Genomic DNA, 22,445 nt, shown 5'->3' on the forward strand with positions numbered 1-22,445 from the left:
GGTACATTATAGATCAAATACATTAATTATTCAATAAATTAATTAAAAGTGAATTTCTCTTCTAATTTGGGACCGATAACAAACCAATTCTAATTCTAATTTAAAATTAAAATATTATTATTAGAGAAAAGAAAATAACAATACTAATCCTAAAAAAACTTTGTAGATAACTTCAACCTTATATCCTCTTCATAACTTGAAGTGAACCCCTTCAACAAGTAATTGTAAAAGAGTTAAAAACCTTAGTCTTCCACTAGTCTGTCTTTTTTCACTTTACCACTTCACCAACAATCCAAATCAACCTCGCAACTTGTCTCTCTCGTTTTCTTCTTCTTGTTCAATATGAAAATCACTGTCATGACCGCTGATGAACAAATTCTCAACTTGGATGTCGATCCCAACGAATCTGTAATCATCAAAGATTCTTTCTTTCTTGCTTTTATCTTCATATATTTATCTTTCTTTATCACTGATTTTGAATATTTTTAATTTTCCCCTTTTAGGTTGAAAACGTTAAAGCCTTGCTTGAGGTTGAGGTGAGTTTGTGTTTCACATTACCCATATTGTTTTTCTCCGTAAAAATATAATTTTTGGATTAAAAAGATTATCTTTTGTCAATTTTAATGCTGTTTGCAATCATGGGTCATTCGATTATCATTATTATCAAAACCTAGAAAGCAAAAAAATTCCCATTTGATTATATTGGTAGTTGATTCATATGTTTGAATTTGGATCTGATATGGTTTTAATTTGTGACTTTTTGGGGTTAGTTTTGTTAATTGTGATTTTGTTGTGTTTTTCAATAGACAAGTGTGCCTATTCAGCAACAACAGATTCTTTTCAATGGAAATGAGGTGAACAATTCTCAGAAATTGAGTGCCATTGGTGTTAAGGATGATGATTTGCTAATGATGACCGTCTCTAGGGCCGGGGCCGGTGCTGGTGCTTCTAGGTATAATTTTCATTGATTTTACATTTTGAGATTATGCATTGTTTAACGGTATTCTCAAATCGGTAAATTGTTTATAGGTTTATCAAGATTATATGTGAATTGACTATGTTCTTGTGTTTGGGTTAATTGATGTAATCAATAAGTTGAAGTTGAATCATTACTATGTTTGATAATTTTTGTGATGAAAATGAAATTATATTATTTCAGTGGATCTGCCAATGATTTGAGCTTCAATACTGATGGATCTGCTATAAACCCTGGTGCTTTTCAGCAGCACTTTAGACGCGATTCTAATTTGATGGGTCAGCTCTTCCAGGTAAATTGATGTTTCTTTTATTACTGAAGTTTTTGCTATTGGCAATATTCTGACACAATTTATAATGAAACTTACAGAATGACCCGGAGTTGGCACAAGTTATTCTGGGGAATGATCTCAATAAAATCCAGGAAATTTTGCGATTGCGTCATCGCCAAAGAGATCAATTACGGCGTCAAAAAGAAGAAGAGATGGTATGTTGATTGTATGATGACTGTTTCTTCTCTTCACTTGTCTAGAGATTAAACTGTATATCATTACAAGCTTCTTCTTCCATATTCCTCGTTAGTTTTTCATTATTCTGTTGTTATATTTATTTTTCTCATAAATTTCTTTGGATTTTTTTCAAGGCTCTTCTTTATGCCGATCCTTTTGATGTTGAAGCACAAAAGAAGATCGAAGCTGCCATCCGCCAGGTCATTTTTTAATCAGTTTTGTTACACGTACAAACAATTTAATAGCATCTACATAACAGATTAAGTAACATCCGTTCGTCAACCTAATCACATCTTCAACAAAGTTAAACCGGTAGTTTTTAAAATATTGATTTTGGTTCCAAAAGAAATATATCAAATTTATTTTTCCGATTAATATTCAGTTAAAGTTTGTTTGCCATAATATTCTTGCAAAACAGTAGCACCGCCTTATCTGAGAAGCTTAAGAAAGTTTTGTAAATCTATATTTGTTTGTGCAGTGTTGTTTCTCTGTTTCTAATAGCTTACTATGCTTCATGCGATGCAACCAATTACTTAGTTCTTACTGTCCTCAATGACCAATGTTCATAATCATCGATTATGTTTAATTTATTGTAAATAACGGCGTTTCCCCAAATTTTACAGAAAGGAATTGATGAAAATTGGGAAGCTGCACTTGAACATAATCCTGAAGGTTTTGCAAGAGTGGTATATACGATTCTTCAACTTTTATATCTTAATGCTAACATATTTGTTGGTTTTTTCATAATAATTTCCAAGCTGTAATATTTCAGGTCATGTTGTATGTTGACATGGAGGTTAATGGCGTACCAATGAAGGTAAGTGGCGGCTCAAAAGTGCATCCTTCTTCAAGTTCAGGATTTGTTACTTACCAATGACAGAAAATTTTATGAAATGGAGAATTAATTGGAATTTCACTTTGTTTCAGGCATTTGTTGATAGTGGAGCACAGTCTACCATTATATCAAAAACCTGCGCTGAGCGTTTAGGGTATGTATTTCAGAATAGTGTATTGTGAGTTGTGATATTTCAGAAAATAGAATTATTTTGATGGTTGTGTTATCTTGTAGATTACTGAGACTTTTAGATCAGCGTTACAAAGGAGTCGCTCACGGAGTTGGCCAAACCGAAATCTTGGGTAGAATACATGTAGCTCCAATCAAGGTAATGTTTTAACCGATCTTATCGAGAGAAAGAGTTTGGTGCTATCGAAGTCGTGTCACTTGTGTCTTATTGCTCCATTCTCTTGCTCATATTTTGCGCTTTATTCCAACTTTCCTTTTGTGCATGTAGATTGGGAATATATTTTACCCTTGTTCATTCTTAGTGCTGGATTCCCCCAACATGGAGTTTCTCTTCGGGCTGGATATGCTCCGAAAGCATCAGGTACCATCCTCAGTTGCAATCTTGTATATCGTCAATGTCAGAAATTACACCAGACTGTTAGTTATTCTTATCACCGTGCCTCATGTCTGCAGTGTATAATTGATTTAAAAGATAATGTTTTGCGAGTTGGTGGAGGAGAAGTTTCAGTGCCATTTTTGCAAGGTTGGTTATCTTATCTGCGGAGTTTTAACAATGACCGATTTTACAGTTCTGTTCTCAACACGATTTAACCTTCTTGTACTTTATTTTCAGAGAAAGACATTCCATCTCGGTATTTAGACGAGGAGAAGTATTCCAAGGAAGCTTCAAGCTCTGGAGTCCCTCCCCCAGTAAGTATACTTTAACGACGCAAGCGATGATGTTGAAACTGTATCACTTTAATCCGGTTCTTAGGACTTGTTTGAATCGACTTATTTTAGTTTATCTACTCGTATAAGCACTTGTGAGACTATTTGAGAAAACAGCTTATTATGATATGTTGTGGCATTCTTTCAGGTTGTTACATCGGGGAGCAATAATTCATCACAAGGAGGCGCTTCTGGTGGTGACAGGTCTAAGGTATTTTATGATTGATTTTTTTTTTTTTTTTTGTGATGAATATGAATCATGTCGGTTTGAAGATTATGTGATTAATATGATTGATTTGGTTTGAAGGATTCTGAATTTGAAAGCAAAGTTGCAAAGCTTGTTGAGCTAGGATTCGAAAGACAAGCAGTTATACAAGCTCTTCAACTATTCAATGGCAATGAGGAACAAGCAGCTGGGTTTCTTTTTGGCTGAAAATAGCTTTTCTTTATACTATTGAAAATGGATTCATTTCTTACTTGAATTTCATTTCAAATTGTAGAAAACAAGTTATAGACCTCATTGATTCATGATATGGCATTTACAGTCAACTTTCATACTGGAAGGAAATTTTCTATTTGTTTGATAACTAATTCGTTGTTTCTCAATGCTTCTTTAAGCTAATTAATATTTGATTATGGATTTATGGTGTGTGTTTGTAGCAAAAGTCGATTTCGAACAATAAATTTGAAGCTAAGTGTTTGTTCTACGTTATGGAAGTTCTGAAACTTGACTTAAAGTAGCAACTGTAAAGTTTGTTTTACAATATGGGGTAAAAAAAATCAGTGCAACAAATCAGAATTTCAAGGTTTAGAATTCAATTTAAAAAATTGGATACACATGATTCATTGAAGTAATCCAAATACTCCCCCAAACATAGTTGGTATTATGACCAATCAAAACTTCTTGGAAAAATTTAAGCACTTGGAAGTAACTTCTTATTTTAATCAGATTTCTTCAAAACCAGATGATTAATCAATAATTTTTTGTTAGAAAATGCCAATTTCACAGCATTGTTTGTATTCTCATCTTTTTATTTTCCCTTCCAAATGCATCATCATTTTTCACCAAGACAAGTTATTGGTTCAAGGAATTAGATGATAACATCCATCTCATTAAAAGTTCATTATAAGTGTCTCATTTCCTTGTGCAAGGTTCATTATAAGTTTAATTGAAAATCGGGCGTCAATGTGTAGGGAATATAGACATATATGACTATTGTCTTATTTTGCTTAAAATCTCATTATAAATTAATATAGAAAGAGAAACCAATCTAGTCCATTAAAATCAACAAAATCAAAATTTAATGGTCGTGATTTATTGTTCTCATTTCTCATAATAACCAAGTGTTCTCACTTGAGTCGTCCCCATATATATATATATATATATATATATATATATATATATATATATATATATATATATATATATATATATATATATATATATATATATATATATATATAGAGCATTTTAAAATGAGAGATGAGAGGAATAAATATCAACCATTGGATTCATCAAGAGAGAGAAATTAATAGCCACATTAATGCATTATGTAACACCCCCAATTCTATACTAAACAAATAAGGTATATATTTGCGTAAATCAGAGTAAAGAAGCATGCATCTCACGAGGGCGTTACACATATTTCAAAATAGAACAAAACATTTTATCTTTAAACATGCAATGGTCATTTCCAAATAACACGGGATTTAAAACAACATGCAAACCACAGCGGAATAATCATCTCATCAAATAAATGGTCAAAACGAATGATTCCCATACATCATCCACCATATCTCAACATCTCGGCTCAAGGCCATTCATCAACAAAATAACGTATTCAAATACTAAATATAATACGAGTAAACAAATATCTTATAACAACGAGTCATAAAATATAAACCCAACCCCATGTGTTACATATGACCAGAGCACAAGTGACTACTTAGTCACGACACCTTACAAAGATCTAATCTCTAAGCTAAGCCTCCTTTGAAGCATCGCTATCCACAAAACCTGCACGTTACCAACAAAGGGCAACATTCAAACAGAAGGGTGAGAATTCAACTTCTTATAGGTAAATATAATATGGGAAATGTAAAACACAACAAGAATACATTTCAAGAATTCATCACTCTTCACATAAACATGCATCATATATCATTAATCAAGATTCACATGTTCATGTCATACCACCTAGCTAATTCAATTCCACATAATCATACATGATTCCTAAACAATGTACATAATCATATTTCAACAACATATGGATTCTAAGTACATATCCTTTTTGACAACATTCGCGGAATAACAATTGTATTTAAACATAATCATATTCTAAATATACAAGTTATCATCACATAATCACATATACATGTTTTTCCAAATATATATACATGTATAAGATTCACCGATGTATTGCAAGTATGAACATATATCACCAAATGCACATATTCATCTCTATCCCATTCCACAAAACATCATAGAATATGTTTACATCATTAGAATCGTATCATTAATATTACAAGTATACATGTAATCACTTCTCTTACCCATGTATCATCATCAATCAAACATGATTCACATATCCACACATATACATATATCATTAGTACATATAAATTCGCATCTATATCACATATATTTCAATCACATATATCACATTCGTAACACAACGATTATTCATATCAAATGAATCATAATCCACATATATGCATATCCACCAACATAATTCCACACAATTCATATCACATAAATCACACCAACAACAACATTTCACACCGACACGTGCGACTCAAGTGTGACTCAATGCGATATGCATGTGGATCCCTCCGTTATCATTTCCGGTCATGCCGATTGTCATTCTCTCAAGACTAGATAACCACCTCAAATACCCATACTCGTTAAGCTTTCGAACCCCATACTCGTTAGGTTTGGGACAAGTAAATAACCTTCGCGAGATTACCCAACATTGCCACTTTCAAAGACTCATGCTTGTGTACGTGTGCAACAAAACAAGACTCATGCATTTAAGACGATCTCTCTATCTCTTAAACTACATAATCACATCTTTACAACTTTGCACAACATTACACAACATGAAATTCAATCCAATATCACACATCAATTAGCATTTAGCAATCAATCACATAATTCATGGTATTAACATCTCATAATATATATCTAGTTCTTTGCTTAATAGAAAATTTGAGTCCACTTTAAAATGTAATTAACATATGCCTTATCACAAGAAAAAGAAATGTATTATCACAAGAAAAATAAACAGTGGTAGAGTAAGATATGCATGAGGGTTTGGTGACGGAAAATAATTATGAGTAAAAGAAGGATCCAAAGGAGGAGGCACTGGATATTCCTTAGGATAGGTAACTAACTGGAACCTTTTTAGACAAGTTCCTTCACGTGGGCACCGAATTATTTCATTTCCATTCTAAGATAGCCAGACCCTTACTTCATTTATTTCGTGGTCCCGGGTAGAAGTCGTCCATTGCAACACCTTTACGAATTCCATAAGCCTTTGCAGTGTCTATTAATACGTGTTTTCACTAATATTCCGTCTTTTGCCGATTAGAACGAGGAAATATACCAACTTTTTTGACGGCTTTGAAAATATCTAACAACTCAACATAATGGATAACCAACTTAACACAATCTATTTGTCGGAGATAAAGATATACACACCGTCTGCGTAGCATCCTTTGTTGTGTCGAAAACATATCAAGGTCAACAAAATGATTACTGAGCAAAAATTTGAGCATTTCGGTAAGTGTAGCAGAAAGATGAAATAGAAAATTAGAAATCAAATGACACCCAATAGAAAACATAAATAATATTAATGGTTTTAATGATAATAGTTTGAGAGTACAAAAAATTTTAATTCCCTAAACATAAACAGAAATAGAAAATTTGAAATTAAACGACACATAATCAAAAACAGAAATAATATTAATGGTTGGAATTATGATAGTCTGACAGTATACAACAAAAATTTTAATTCCCGAAGCAGAAACAAAAATAGAAAATTAGAAATCAAATTACACACAATCAGAAACAGAAATAACGTTAATGATTGTAATTTTGATAGTTTGAAACTATAAAACAGAAATATTAATTTCCTAAATAGAAACTGAAATAGAAAATTAGAAATCAAATAAAATACAATCAAAAACAGAAATAACATTAATGGTTGTAATTATTTTAGTTTGAGAGTATACTATTGAAATATTTATACCTTTAACATAAACTGAAATAGAGAAATTAGAAATCAAGTGACACACAATCAGAAATAGTAATTCGATTAATGTTTGTAATTATGATAGTTTAACAGTTTACACTTAAAATATTAATTCCCTAAACAGAAACTGAAATAGAAAATTAGAAATAAAGAGACACACAATCAGAAACAGAAATAACATTAATGGTTGTAATTATGATAGTTTGACAGTATACAACATAAATATTAATTCCCTAAATAGAAACTGAAATAGAAAATTAGAAATTAAATGACTCACAATCAAAAACATAAATAACATTAATGGTTGGAATTATGATAGTTTGACAGCATAGAACAAAAATATTAATTCCCCCACAAGTCAAGACATCCAAAATAGTATCAATATACAATAGAATTAAAATGTGTATATATCCAAATTAAGTATCATTTATTTATAAAATATGCAAGTAAACAAAGTCAAATACAGTATCTCTAAATCATTGAGTTTCATAAATCTTACATTTGCAATATTAGTTGCATAATTGTTTCAATCATACTAACTGGTTCACTACCAATACCTAACACTAAGGAATAATATATATCTAGTTCTTTGCTTAATAGAAAATTTGAGTCCACTTTAAAATGTAATTAACATATGCCTTATCACAAGAAAAAGAAATGTATTATCACAAGAAAAATAAACAGTGGTAGAGTAAGATATGCATGAGGATTTGGTGACGGAAAATAATTATGAGTAAAAGAAGGATCCAAAGGAGGAGGCACTGGATATTCCTTAGGATAGGTAACTAACTGGAACCTTTTTAGACAAGTTCCTTCACGTGGCCACCGAATTATTTCATTTCCATTCTAAGATAGCCAGACCCTTACTTCATTTATTTCGTGGTCCCGGGTAGAAGTCGTCCATTGCAACACCTTTACGAATTCCATAAGCCTTTGCAGTGTCTATTAATACGTGTCTTCACTAATATTCCGTCTTTTGCCGATTAGAACGAGGAAATATACCAACTTCTTTGACGGCTTTCAAAATATCTAACAACTCAACATAATGGATAACCAACTTAACACAATCTATTTGTCGGAGATAAAGATATACACACCGTCTGCGTAGCATCCTTTGTTGTGTCGAAAACAAATCAGGGTCAACAAAATGATTACTGAGCAAAAATTTGAGTATTTCGGTAAGTGTAGCAGAAAGATGAAATAGAAAATTAGAAATCAAATCAAACCCAATAGAAAACAAATAATATTAATGGTTTTAATGATAATAGTTTGAGAGTACAAAAAATTTTAATTCCCTAAACATAAACAGAAATAGAAAATTTGAAATTAAACGACACATAATCAAAAACAGAAATAATATTAATGGTTGGAATTATGATAGTCTGACAGTATACAACAAAAATTTTAATTCCCGAAGCAGAAACAAAAATAGAAAATTAGAAATCAAATTACACACAATCAGAAACAGAAATAACGTTAATGATTGTAATTTTGATAGTTTGAAACTATAAAACAGAAATATTAATTTCCTAAATAGAAACTGAAATAGAAAATTAGAAATCAAATAAAACACAATCAAAAACAGAAATAACATTAATGGTTGTAATTATTTTAGTTTGAGAGTATACTATTGAAATATTAATACCTTTAACATAAACTGAAATAGAGAAATTAGAAATCAAGTGACACACAATCAGAAATAGTAATTCGATTAATGTTTGTAATTATGATAGTTTAACAATTTACACTTAAAATATTAATTCCCTAAACAGAAACTGAAATAGAAAATTAGAAATAAAGAGACACACAATCAGAAACAGAAATAACATTAATGGTTGTAATTATGATAGTTTGACAGTATACAACATAAATATTAATTCCCTAATAGAAATTAAATTAGAAAATTAGAAATTAAATGACACACAATAAAAAACATAAATAACATTAATGGTTGGACTTATGATAGTTTGACAGCATAGAACAAAAATATTAATTCCTCCACTAGTTAAGACATCCAAAATAGTATCAATATACAATAGAACTCAAATGTGTATATATCCAAATTAAGTATCATTTATTTTATGAAATATGCAAGTATACAAAGTCAAATACAGTATCTCTAAATCACTGAGTTTCATAAATCTTACATTTGGAATCTTAGTTGCATAATTGTTTCAATCATACTAACTATTTCACTACCAATACCTAACACTAAGGAATAATATATATCTAGTTCTTTGCTTAATAGAAAATTTGAGTCCACTTTAAAATGTAAATAACATATGAATTATCACAAGAAAAAGAATTAATATATTGTCACAAGAAAAATAAACAGTGGTAGAGTAAGATATACATGATGATTTAGTGACAGAAAATAATTATGAGTAAAAGAAGGATCCGAAGGAGGAGGCACTGGATGTTTCTTAAGATAAGTAAGTAACTGGAACTTGTTTAGACACGTTGCTTCACGTGGGCACCTAATTATTTCATTTCCATTCTAAAATAGCCATACCCTTACTTCAATTATTTAGTGGTCCCGGGTAGAAGTCGTCCATTACAACACCTTTACGAATTCCATAAGCCTTTTCAATGTCTATTAATACGTTTCTTCATCGATATCTCGTCTCTTATCGATTAAAACTAGGAAATATACCAACTTCTTTGATGGCTTTGAAAATATCTAAAAACTTAACATAATCTATTTGTCGGAGATAAGGATATAAGCACCATCTGTGTAGCATCCTTTGTTGTTTCGAAAACACATAAAGATCAACAAAAGGATAACTGAGCCAAAATTTGAGCATATCGGTAAGTTAAGCAGAAAGATGAAATAGAAAATTAGAAATAAAATGACACCCAATCGGAAACATAAATAACATTAATGGTTTTAATGATAATAGTTTGAGAGTATACAACAAAAATTTTAATTCCCTAAACATAAACAAAAATACAAAATTTGAAATTAAACAACACATAATAAAAAACAGAAATAATATTAATGGTTGGAATTATGATAGTTTGACAGTATACAACAAAAATTTTAATTGCCGAAACAGAAAACAAAAATAGAAAATTAGAAATAAAATGACACACAATCAGAAACAAAAACAACCTTAATGGTTGTAACTATAATAGTTTGAAAGTATAAAACAGAAATATTAATTCCCTAAATAGAAACTGAAATAGAAAATTAGAAATCAAATGACACACAATCAGAAACAGAAATAACATTAATGGTTGTAATTATGATAGTTTGAGAGTATACTATTGAAATATAATACCTTTAACATAAAATGAAATAGAGAAATTAGAAATCAAGTGACACGCAATCAGAAATAGTAATAACATTAATGGTTGTAATTATGATAGTTTAACTGTATACAACATAAATATTAATTCCCTAAAGAAAAACTGAAATAGAAAATTAAAAATTAAATAACACACAATAAAAAAACATAAATAACACTAATGGTTGGACTTATGATAGTTTTAAAACATAAAACAAAAATATTAATTCCCCTACTAGTTAAGACATCCAAAATAGTATCAATATACAATAGAATTCAAATGTTTATATATCCAAATTAAGTACTCCCTCTGTCCCAAATTATAAGAGAAATTCTCTTTTTTGATTCATTGAATAATTAATGTATCTGGTCTATATGCAGACCAGATACATTAATTATTCAATGAATCTAAAAAGTGAATTTCTCTTATAATATGGGACGGAGGGAGTATCATTTATTTATAAAATATGCAAGTATACAAAGTCAAATACAATATCTCTAAATCATTGAGTTTCAGAAATCTTACATGTGCAATATTAGTTGCATAATTGTTTCAATCATACTAACTGGTTCACTACCAATACCTAACACTAAGGAATAATATATATTAGTTCTTTGCTTAATAGAAACTTTGAGTCCATTTTAAAATGTAATTAACATATGCCTTATCACAAGAAAAAGAAATGTATTATTACAAAAAAAAATAAACAGTGGTAGAGTAAGATATGCATGAGGATTTAGTGGCGGAAATTAATTATGAGTAAAAGAAGGATCCGAAGGAGGAGGCACTGGATATTCATTAGGATAGGTAAGTAACTGGAACTTGTTTAGACACGTTCCTTCACCTGGGCACCTAATTATTTCATTTCCATTCTAAGATAGCCAGACCCTTACTTCAATTATTTCGTGGTCCCGGGTAGAAGTTTTCCATTGCAACACCTTTAGGAATTCCATAAGCCTTTACAATGTCTATTAATACGTGCCTTCACCAATATTTCTTCTCTTGTCGATTGAAACGAGGATAGATACCAACTTCTTTGACGTCTTTGAAAATATCTAACAACTCAACAAAATGGATAACCAACTTAACATAATCTATTTGTTGGAGATGAGGATATACGCACCGACTGTGTAGCATCCTTTGTTGTCTCGAAAACACATCAGGGTCGACAAAATGATAACTGAGCCAAAATTTAAGCATTTCGATAAGTGTAGCAGAAATATGAAATAGAAAATTAGAAACCAAATGACACCCAATCGAAAACATAAATAACATTGATGGTTTTAATGATAATAGTTTGAGAGTTTACAACAAAAATTTTACTTTCCTAAACAGAAACCGAAATAGAAAATTTGAAATTAAACGAGATATAATCAAAAACAGAAATAATATTAATGGTTGGAATTATGATAGTTTGACAGTATACAACAAAAATTTTAATTCCCGAAACAGAAAACAAAAATAGAAAATTAGAAATGAAATGACACACAATCAGAAACAAAAATAACATTAATGGTTGTAACTATAATAGTTTGAAAGTATAAAACAGAAATATTAATTCCCTTAATAGAAACTGAAATAGAAAATTAGAAATCAAATGACACACAATCAGAAGCAGAAATAACATTAATGGTTGTAATTATTTTAGTTTGAGAGTATACTATAGAAATATTAATACCTTTAACATAAACTGAAATAGAGAAATTAGAAATCAAGTGACACGCAATCAGAAATAGTATTTCGATTAATGTTTGTAATTATGATAATTTAACAGTTTACACTTAAAATATTAATTCCCAAAATAGAAACTGAAATAGAAAATTAGAAATAAAGAGACACACAATCAGAAACAGAAATAACATTAATGGTTGTAATTATGATAGTTTGACAGTATACGACATAAATATTAATTCCCTAATAGAAATTGAATTAGAAAATTAGAAATTAAATGACACACAATAAAAAACATAAATAACATTAATGGTTGGACTTATGATAGTTTGACAGCATAGAACAAAAATATTAATTCCTCCACTAGTTAAGACATCCAAAATAGTATCAATATACAATATAACTCAAATGTGTATATATCCAAATTAAGTATCATTTATTTTATAAAATATGCAAGTATACAAAGTCAAATACAGTGTCTCTAAATCATTGAGTTTCAGAAATCTTACATTTGGAATATTAGTTGCATAATTGTTTCAATCATACTAACTATTTCACTACTAATACCTAACACTAAGGAATAATATATATCTAGTTCTTTGCTTAATTGAAAATTTGAGTCCACTTTAAAATGTAAATAACATATGAATTATCACAATAAAAAGAAATATATTGTCACAAGAAAAATAAACAGTGGTAGAGTAAGATATACATGAGGATTTAGTGACAGAAAATAATTATGAGTAAAAGAAGGATCCGAAGGAGGAGACACTGGATGTTTCTTAGGATAAGTAAGTAACTGGAACTTGTTTAGGCACGTTCCTTCACGTGGGAACCTAATTATTTCATTTCCATTCTAAGAAAGCCAGACCCTTACTTCAATTATTTCGTGGTCTCGGGTAGAAGTCGTCCATTGCAACACCTTTACGAATTCCATAAGCCTTTTCAGTGTTTATTAATGCGTGTCTTCACCGATATTTCGTCTCAAGTCGATTAAAACTAGGAAATATACCAACTTCCTTGACGGCTTTGAAAATATCTAACAACTAAACATAATCTATTTATCGGAGATAAGGATATGCGCACCGTCTGTGTAGCATCCTTTGTTGTCTCGAAAACACATCAGGGTCGACAAAATGATAACTAGGCCAAAATTTGAGCATATCGGTAAGTTAAGAAGAAAGATGAAATAAAAAATTAGAAATAAAATGACACCCAATCGGAAACATAAATAACATTAATGGTTTTAATGATAATAGTTTGAGAGTATACAACAAAAATTTTAATTCCCTAAACATAAACAAAAATACAAAATTTGAAATTAAAAGACACATAAAAAAACAGAAATAATATTAATGGTTGGAATTATGATAGTTTGACAGTATACAACAAAATTTTTAATTGCCGAAACAGAAAACAAAAATAGAAAATTAGAAATAAAATGACACACAATCAGAAACAAAAACTACGTTAATGGTTGTAACTATAATATTTTGAAAGTATAAAACAGAAATATTAATTCCCTAAATAGAAATTGAAATAGAAAATTAGAAATCAAATGACACACAATCAGAAACAGAAATAACATTAATGGTTGTAATTATGATAGTTTGAGAGTATACTATTGAAATATAATACCTTTAACATAAAATGAAATAGAGAAATTAGAAATCAAGTGACACGCAATCAGAAATAGTAATAACATTAATGGTTGTAATTATGATAGTTTAACTGTATACAACATAAATATTAATTCCCTAAAGAAAAACTGAAATAGAAAATTAAAAATTAAATAACACACAATAAAAAAACATAAATAACACTAATGGTTGGACTTATGATAGTTTTAAAACATAAAACAAAAATATTAATTCCCCTACTAGTTAAGACATCCAAAATAGTATCAATATACAATAGAATTCAAATGTTTATATATCCAAATTAAGTACTCCCTCTGTCCCAAATTATAAGAGAAATTCTCTATTTTGATTCATTGAATAATTAATGTATCTGGTCTATATGCAGACCAGATACATTAATTATTCAATGAATCTAAAAAGTGAATTTCTCTTATAATATGGGACAGAGGGAGTATCATTTATTTATAAAATATGCAAGTATACAAAGTCAAATACAGTATCTCTAAATCATTGAGTTTCAGAAATCTTACATTTGCAATATTAGTTGCATAATTGTTTCAATCATACTAACTGGTTCACTACCAATACCTAACACTAAGGAATAATATATATTAGTTCTTTGCTTAATAGAAACTTTGAGTCCATTTTCAAATGTAATTAACATATGCCTTATCACAAGAAAAAGAAATGTATTATCACAAAAAAAAAATAAACAGTGGTAGAGTAAGATATGCATGAGGATTTAGTGGCGGAAATTAATTATGAGTAAAAGAAGGATCCGAAGGAGGAGGCACTGGATATTCATTAGGATAGGTAAGTAACTGGAACTTGTTTAGACACGTTCCTTCACCTGGGCACCTAATTATTTCATTTTCATTCTAAGATAGCCAGACCCTTACTTCAATTATTTCGTGGTCCCGGGTAGAAGTTGCCCATTGCAACACCTTTAGGAATTCCATAAGCCTTTACAATGTCTATTAATACGTGCCTTCACCAATATTTCTTCTCTTGTCGATTGAAACGAGGATAGATACCAACTTCTTTGACGTCTTTGAAAATATCTAACAACTCAACAAAATGGATAACCAACTTAACATAATCTATTTGTAGGAGATGAGGATATACGCACCGACTGTGTAGCATCCTTTGTTGTCTCGAAAACACATCAGGGTCGACAAAATGATAACTGAGCCAAAATTTGAGCATTTCGATAAGTGTAGCAGAAATATGAAATAGAAAATTAGAAATCAAATGACACCCAATCGAAAACATAAATAACATTGATGGTTTTAATGATAATAGTTTGAGAGTTTACAACAAAAATTTTACTTTCCTAAACAGAAACCGAAATAGAAAATTTGAAATTAAACGACACATAATCAAAAACAGAAATAATATTAATGGTTGGAATTATGATAGTTTGACAGTATACAACAAAAATTTTAATTCCCGAAACAGAAAACAAAAATAGAAAATTAGAAATGAAATGACACACAATCAGAAACAAAAATAACATTAATGGTTGTAACTATAATAGTTTGAAAGTATAAAACAGAAATATTAATTCCCTTAATAGAAACTGAAATAGAAAATTAGAAATCAAATGACACACAATCAGAAGCAGAAATAACATTAATGGTTGTAATTATTTTAGTTTGAGAGTATACTATAGAAATATTAATACCTTTAACATAAACTGAAATAGAGAAATTAGAAATCAAGTGACACGCAATCAGAAATAGTATTTCGATTAATGTTTGTAATTATGATAATTTAACAGTTTACACTTAAAATATTAATTCCCTAAATAGAATCTGAAATAGAAATTTAGAAATAAAGAGACACATAATCAGAAACAGAAATAACATTAATGGTTGTAATTATGATAGTTTGACAGTATACAACATAAATATTAATTCCCTAATAGAAATTGAATTAGAAAATTAGAAATTAAATGACTCACAATAAAAAACATAAATAACATTAATGGTTGGACTTATGATAGTTTGATAGCATAGAACAAAAATATTAATTCCTCCACTAGTTAAGACATCCAAAATAGTATCAATATACAATAGAACTCAAATGTGTATATATCCAAATTAAGTATCATTTATTTTATAAAATATGCAAGTATACAAAGTCAAATACAGTATCTCTAAATCATTGAGTTTCAGAAATCTTACATTTGGAATATTAGTTGCATAATTGTTTCAATCATACTAACTATTTTACTACCAATACCTAACACTAAGGAATAATATATATCTAGTTCTTTGTTTAATAGAAAATTTGAGTCCACTTTAAAATGTAAATAACATATGAATTATCACAATAAAAAGAAATATATTGTCACAAGAAAAATAAACAGTGGTAGAGTAAGATATACATGAGGATTTAGTGATAGAAATTAATTATGAGTAAAAGAAGGATCCGAAGGAGGAGGCACTGGATGTTTCTTAGGATAAGTAAGTAACTGGAACTTGTTTAGGCACGTTCCTTCACGTGGGAACCTAATTATTTCATTTCCATTCTAAGAAAGCCAGACCCTTACTTCAATTATTTCGTGGTCCCGGGTAGAAGTCGTCCATTGCAACACCTTTACGAATTCCATAAGCCTTTTCAGTGTTTATTAATGCGTGTCTTCACCGATATTTCGTCTCTTGTCGATTAAAACTAGGAAATATACCAACTTCCTTGACGGCTTTGAAAATATCTAACAACTAAACATAATCTATTAATCGGAGATAAGGATATACGCACCGTCTGTGTTGCATCCTTTGTTGTCTCGAAAACATATCAGGGTCGACAAAATGATAACTAAGCCAAAATTTGAGCATGTCGCCAAGTTAAGAAGAAAGATGAAATAGAAAATTAGAAATAAAATGACACCCAATCGGAAACATAAATAACATTAATGGTTTTAATGATAATAGTTTGAGAGTATACAACAAAAATTTTAATTCCCTAAACATAAACAAAAATACAAAATTTGAAATTAAAAGACACATAAAAAAAACAGAAATAATATTAATGGTTGGAATTATGATAGTTTGACAGTATACAACAAAAATTTTAATTGCCGAAACAGAAAACAAAAATAGAAAATTAGAAATAAAATTACACACAATCAGAAACAAAAACTACGTTAATGGTTGTAACTATAATAGTTTGAAAGTATAAAACAGAAATATTAATTCCCTAAATAGAAACTGGAATAGAAAATTGGAAATCAAATGACACACAATCAGAAACAGAAATAACATTAATGGTTGTAATTATGATAGTTTGAGAGTATACTATTGAAATATAATACCTTTAACATAAAATGAAATAGAGAAATTAGAAATCAAGTGACACGCAATCAGAAATAGTAATACCAATAATGTTTGTAATTATGATAGTATAATAGTATACACTTAAATTATTAATTCCCTAAACAGAAACTGAAATAGAAAATTAGAAATAAAGAGACACACAATCAGAAACAGAAATAACATTAATGGTTATAATTATGATAGTTTAACAGTGTACAACATAAATATTAATTCCCTAAAGAAAAATTGAAATAGAAAATTAAAAATTAAATGACACACAATAAAAAAACATAAATAACACTAATGGTTGGACTTATAATAGTTTTACAGCATAAAACAAAAATATTAATTCCCCTACTAGTTAAGACATCCAAAATAGTATCAATATACAATAGAATTCAAATGTTTATATATACAAATTAAGTACTCCCTCTGTCCCAAATTATAAGAGAAATTCTCTTTTTTGATTCATTGAATAATTAATGTATCTGGTCTATATGCAGACCAGATACATTAATTATTCAATGAATCTGAAAAGTGAATTTCTCTTATAATATGGGACGGAGGGAGTATCATTTATTTATAAAATATGCAAGTATACAAAGTCAAATACAATATCTCTAAATCATTGAGTTTCAGAAATCTTACATTTGCAATATTAGTTGCATAATTGTTTCAATCATACTAACTGGTTCACTACCAATACCTAACACTAAGGAATAATATATATTAGTTCTTTGCTTAATAGAAACTTTGATTCCATTTTAAAATGTAATTAACATATGCCTTATCACAAGAAAAAGAAATGTATTATCACAAAAAAAAATAAACAGTGGTAGAGTAAGATATGCATGAGGATTTATTGGCGGAAATTAATTATGAGTAAAAGAAGGATCCGAAGGAGGAGGCACTGGATATTCATTAGGATAGGTAAGTAACTGGAACTTGTTTAGACACGTTCCTTCACCTGGGCACTGGATATTCATTATGATAGTTTGACAGTATACAACATAAATATTAATTCCCTAATAGAAATTGAATTAGAAAATTAGAAATTAAATGACACACAATAAAAAACATAAATAACATTAATGGTTGGATTTATGATAGTTTGACAGCATAGAACAAAAATATTAATTCCTCCACTAGTTAAGACATCCAAAATAGTATCAATATACAATAGAACTCAAATGTGTATATATCCAAATTAAGTATCATTTATTTTATAAAATATGCAAGTATACAAAGTCAAATACAGTGTCTCTAAATCATTGAGTTTCAGAAATCTTACATTTGGAATATTAGTTGCATAATTGTTTCAATCATACTAACTATTTCACTACTAATACCTAACACTAAGGAATAATATATATCTAGTTCTTTGCTTAATTGAAAATTTGAGTCCACTTTAAAATGTAAATAACATATGAATTATCACAATAAAAAGAAATATATTGTCACAAGAAAAATAAACAGTGGTAGAGTAAGATATACATGAGGATTTAGTGATAGAAAATAATTATGAGTAAAAGAAGGATCCGAAGGAGGAGGCACTGGATGTTTCTTAGGATAAGTAAGTAACTGGAACTTGTTTAGGCACGTTCCTTCACGTGGGAACCTAATTATTTCATTTCCATTCTAAGAAAGCCAGACCCTTACTTCAATTATTTCGTGGTCCCGGGTAGAAGTCGTCCATTGCAACACCTTTACGAATTCCATAAGCCTTTTCAGTGTTTATTAATGCGTGTCTTCACCGATATTTCGTCTCTTGTCGATTAAAACTAGGAAATATACCAACTTCCTTGACGGCTTTGAAAATATCTAACAACTAAACATAATCTATTAATCGGATATAAGGATATGCGCACCGTCTGTGTTGCATCCTTTGTTGTCTCGAAAACATATCAGGGTCGACAAAATGATAACTAAGCCAAAATTTGAGCATATCGCTAAGTTAAGAAGAAAGATGAAATAGAAAATTAGAAATAAAATGACACCCAATCGGAAACATAAATAACATTAATGGTTTTAATGATAATAGTTTGAGAGTATACAACAAAAATTTTAATTCCCTAAACATAAACAAAAATACAAAATTTGAAATTAAAAGACACATAAAAAAAACAGAAATAATATTAATGGTTGGAATTATGATAGTTTGACAGTATACAACAAAAATTTTAATTGCCGAAACAGAAAACAAAAATAGAAAATTAGAAATAAAATTACACACAATCAGAAACAAAAACTACGTTAATGGTTGTAACTATAATAGTTTGAAAGTATAAAACAAAAATATTAATTCCCTAAATAGAAACTGAAATAGAAAATTAGAAATCAAATGACACACAATCAGAAACATAAATAACATTAATGGTTGTAATTATGATAGTTTGAGAGTATACTATTGAAATATAATACCTTTAACATAAAATGAAATAGAGAAATTAGAAATCAAGTGACACGCAATCAGAAATAGTAATACCAATAATGTTTGTAATTATGATAGTATAATAGTATACACTTAAATTATTAATTCCCTAAACAGAAACTGAAATAGAAAATTAGAAATAAAGAGACACACAATCAGAAACAGAAATAACATTAATGGTTATAATTATGATAGTTTAACAGTGTACAACATAAATATTAATTCCCTAAAGAAAAATTGAAATAGAAAATTAAAAATTAAATGACACACAATAAAAAAACATAAATAACACTAATGGTTGGACTTATAATAGTTTTATAAGCATAAAACAAAAATATTAATTCCCCTACTAGTTAAGACATCCAAAATAGTATCAATATACAATAGAATTCAAATGTTTATATATACAAATTAAGTACTCCCTCTGTCCCAAATTATAAGAGAAATTCTCTTTTTTGATTCATTGAATAATTAATGTATCTGGTCTATATGCAGACCAGATACATTAATTATTCAATTAATCTAAAAAGTGAATTTCTCTTATAATATGGGACGGAGGGAGTATCATTTATTTATAAAATATGCAAGTATACAAAGTCAAATACAATATCTCTAAATCATTGAGTTTCAGAAATCTTACATTTGCAATATTAGTTGCATAATTGTTTCAATCATACTAACTGGTTCACTACCAATACCTAACACTAAGGAAAAATATATATTAGTTCTTTGCTTAATAGAAACTTTGAGTCCATTTTAAAATGTAATTAACATATGCCTTATCACAAGAAAAATAAATGTATTATCACAAAAAAAATAAACAGTGGTAGAGTAAGATATGCATGAGGATTTAGTGGCGGAAATTAATTATGAGTAAAAGAAGGATCCGAAGGAGGAGGCACTGGATATTCATTAGGATAGGTAAGTAACTGGAACTTGTTTAGACACGTTCCTTCACCTGGGCACCTAATTATTTCATTTCCATTCTAAGATAGCCAGACCCTTACTTCAATTATTTCGTGGTCCCGGGTAGAAGTTGTCCATTGCAACACCTTTAGGAATTCCATAAGCCTTTACAATGTCTATTAATACGTGCCTTCACCAATATTTCTTCTCTTGTCGATTGAAACGAGGATAGATACCAACTTCTTTGACGTCTTTGAAAATATCTAACAACTCAACAAAATGGATAACCAACTTAACATAATCTATTTGTTGGAGATGAGGATATACGCACCGACTGTGTAGCATCCTTTGTTGTCTCGAAAACACATCAGGGTCGACAAAATGATAACTGAGCCAAAATTTGAGCATTTCGATAAGTGTAGCAGAAATATGAAATAGAAAATTAGAAATCAAATGACACCCAATCGAAAACATAAATAACATTGATGGTTTTAATGATAATAGTTTGAGAGTTTACAACAAAAATTTTACTTTCCTAAACAGAAACCGAAATAGAAAATTTGAAATTAAACGACACATAATCAAAAACAGAAATAATATTAATGGTTGGAATTATGATAGTTTGACAGTATACAACAAAAATTTTAATTCCCGAAACAGAAAACAAAAATAGAAAATTAGAAATGAAATGACACACAATCAGAAACAAAAATAACATTAATGGTTGTAACTATAATAGTTTGAAAGTATAAAACAGAAATATTAATTCCCTTAATAGAAACTGAAATAGAAAATTAGAAATCAAATGACACACAATCAGAAGCAGAAATAACATTAATGGTTGTAATTATTTTAGTTTGAGAGTATACTATAGAAATATTAATACCTTTAACATAAACTGAAATAGAGAAATTAGAAATCAAGTGACACGCAATCAGAAATAGTATTTCGATTAATGTTTGTAATTATGATAATTTAACAGTTTACACTTAAAATATTAATTCCCTAAATAGAATCTGAAATAGAAATTTAGAAATAAAGAGACACACAATCAGAAACAGAAATAACATTAATGGTTGTAATTATGATAGTTTGACAGTATACAACATAAATATTAATTCCCTAATAGAAATTGAATTAGAAAATTAGAAATTAAATGACACACAATAAAAAACATAAATAACATTAATGGTTGGACTTATGATAGTTTGACAGCATAGAACAAAAATATTAATTCCTCCACTAGTTAAGACATCCAAAATAGTATCAATATACAATAGAACTCAAATGTGTATATATCCAAATTAAGTATCATTTATTTTATAAAATATGCAAGTATACAAAGTCAAATACAGTGTCTCTAAATCATTGAGTTTCAGAAATCTTACATTTGGAATATTAGTTGCATAATTGTTTCAATCATACTAACTATTTCACTACTAATACCTAACACTAAGGAATAATATATATCTAGTTCTTTGCTTAATTGAAAATTTGAGTCCACTTTAAAATGTAAATAACATATGAATTATCACAATAAAAAGAAATATATTGTCACAAGAAAAATAAACAGTGGTAGAGTAAGATATACATGAGGATTTAGTGATAGAAATTAATTATGAGTAAAAGAAGGATCCGAAGGAGGAGGCACTGGATGTTTCTTAGGATAAGTAAGTAACTGGAACTTGTTTAGGCACGTTCCTTCACGTGGGAACCTAATTAT

The 22,445-nt window shown here is 29.0% G+C and overlaps 1 protein-coding gene across 1 annotated transcript; it reads left to right on the forward strand.

Moving 5' to 3' along the window:
- The first annotated feature begins 210 nt into the window (after nt 1–210).
- LOC131656481 (protein DNA-DAMAGE INDUCIBLE 1-like) lies at nt 211–3,822 on the forward strand. Its single transcript, XM_058926189.1, has 15 exons — nt 211–408; nt 504–536; nt 807–952; nt 1,160–1,268; nt 1,346–1,462; nt 1,619–1,684; nt 2,108–2,170; nt 2,257–2,301; nt 2,412–2,473; nt 2,554–2,647; nt 2,777–2,869; nt 2,962–3,031; nt 3,122–3,198; nt 3,365–3,427; nt 3,524–3,822. Exons 1-15 carry the CDS (start codon nt 343–345, stop codon nt 3,647–3,649), a joined length of 1,230 nt encoding a protein of 409 aa, XP_058782172.1. The 5' UTR covers nt 211–342; the 3' UTR covers nt 3,650–3,822.
- Nucleotides 3,823–22,445: the final 18,623 nt, after the last annotated feature.

The sequence above is a fragment of the Vicia villosa genome, linkage group LG3, assembly GCF_029867415.1.
Source record: "Vicia villosa cultivar HV-30 ecotype Madison, WI linkage group LG3, Vvil1.0, whole genome shotgun sequence".
Taxonomy (NCBI): Eukaryota; Viridiplantae; Streptophyta; class Magnoliopsida; order Fabales; family Fabaceae; genus Vicia; species Vicia villosa.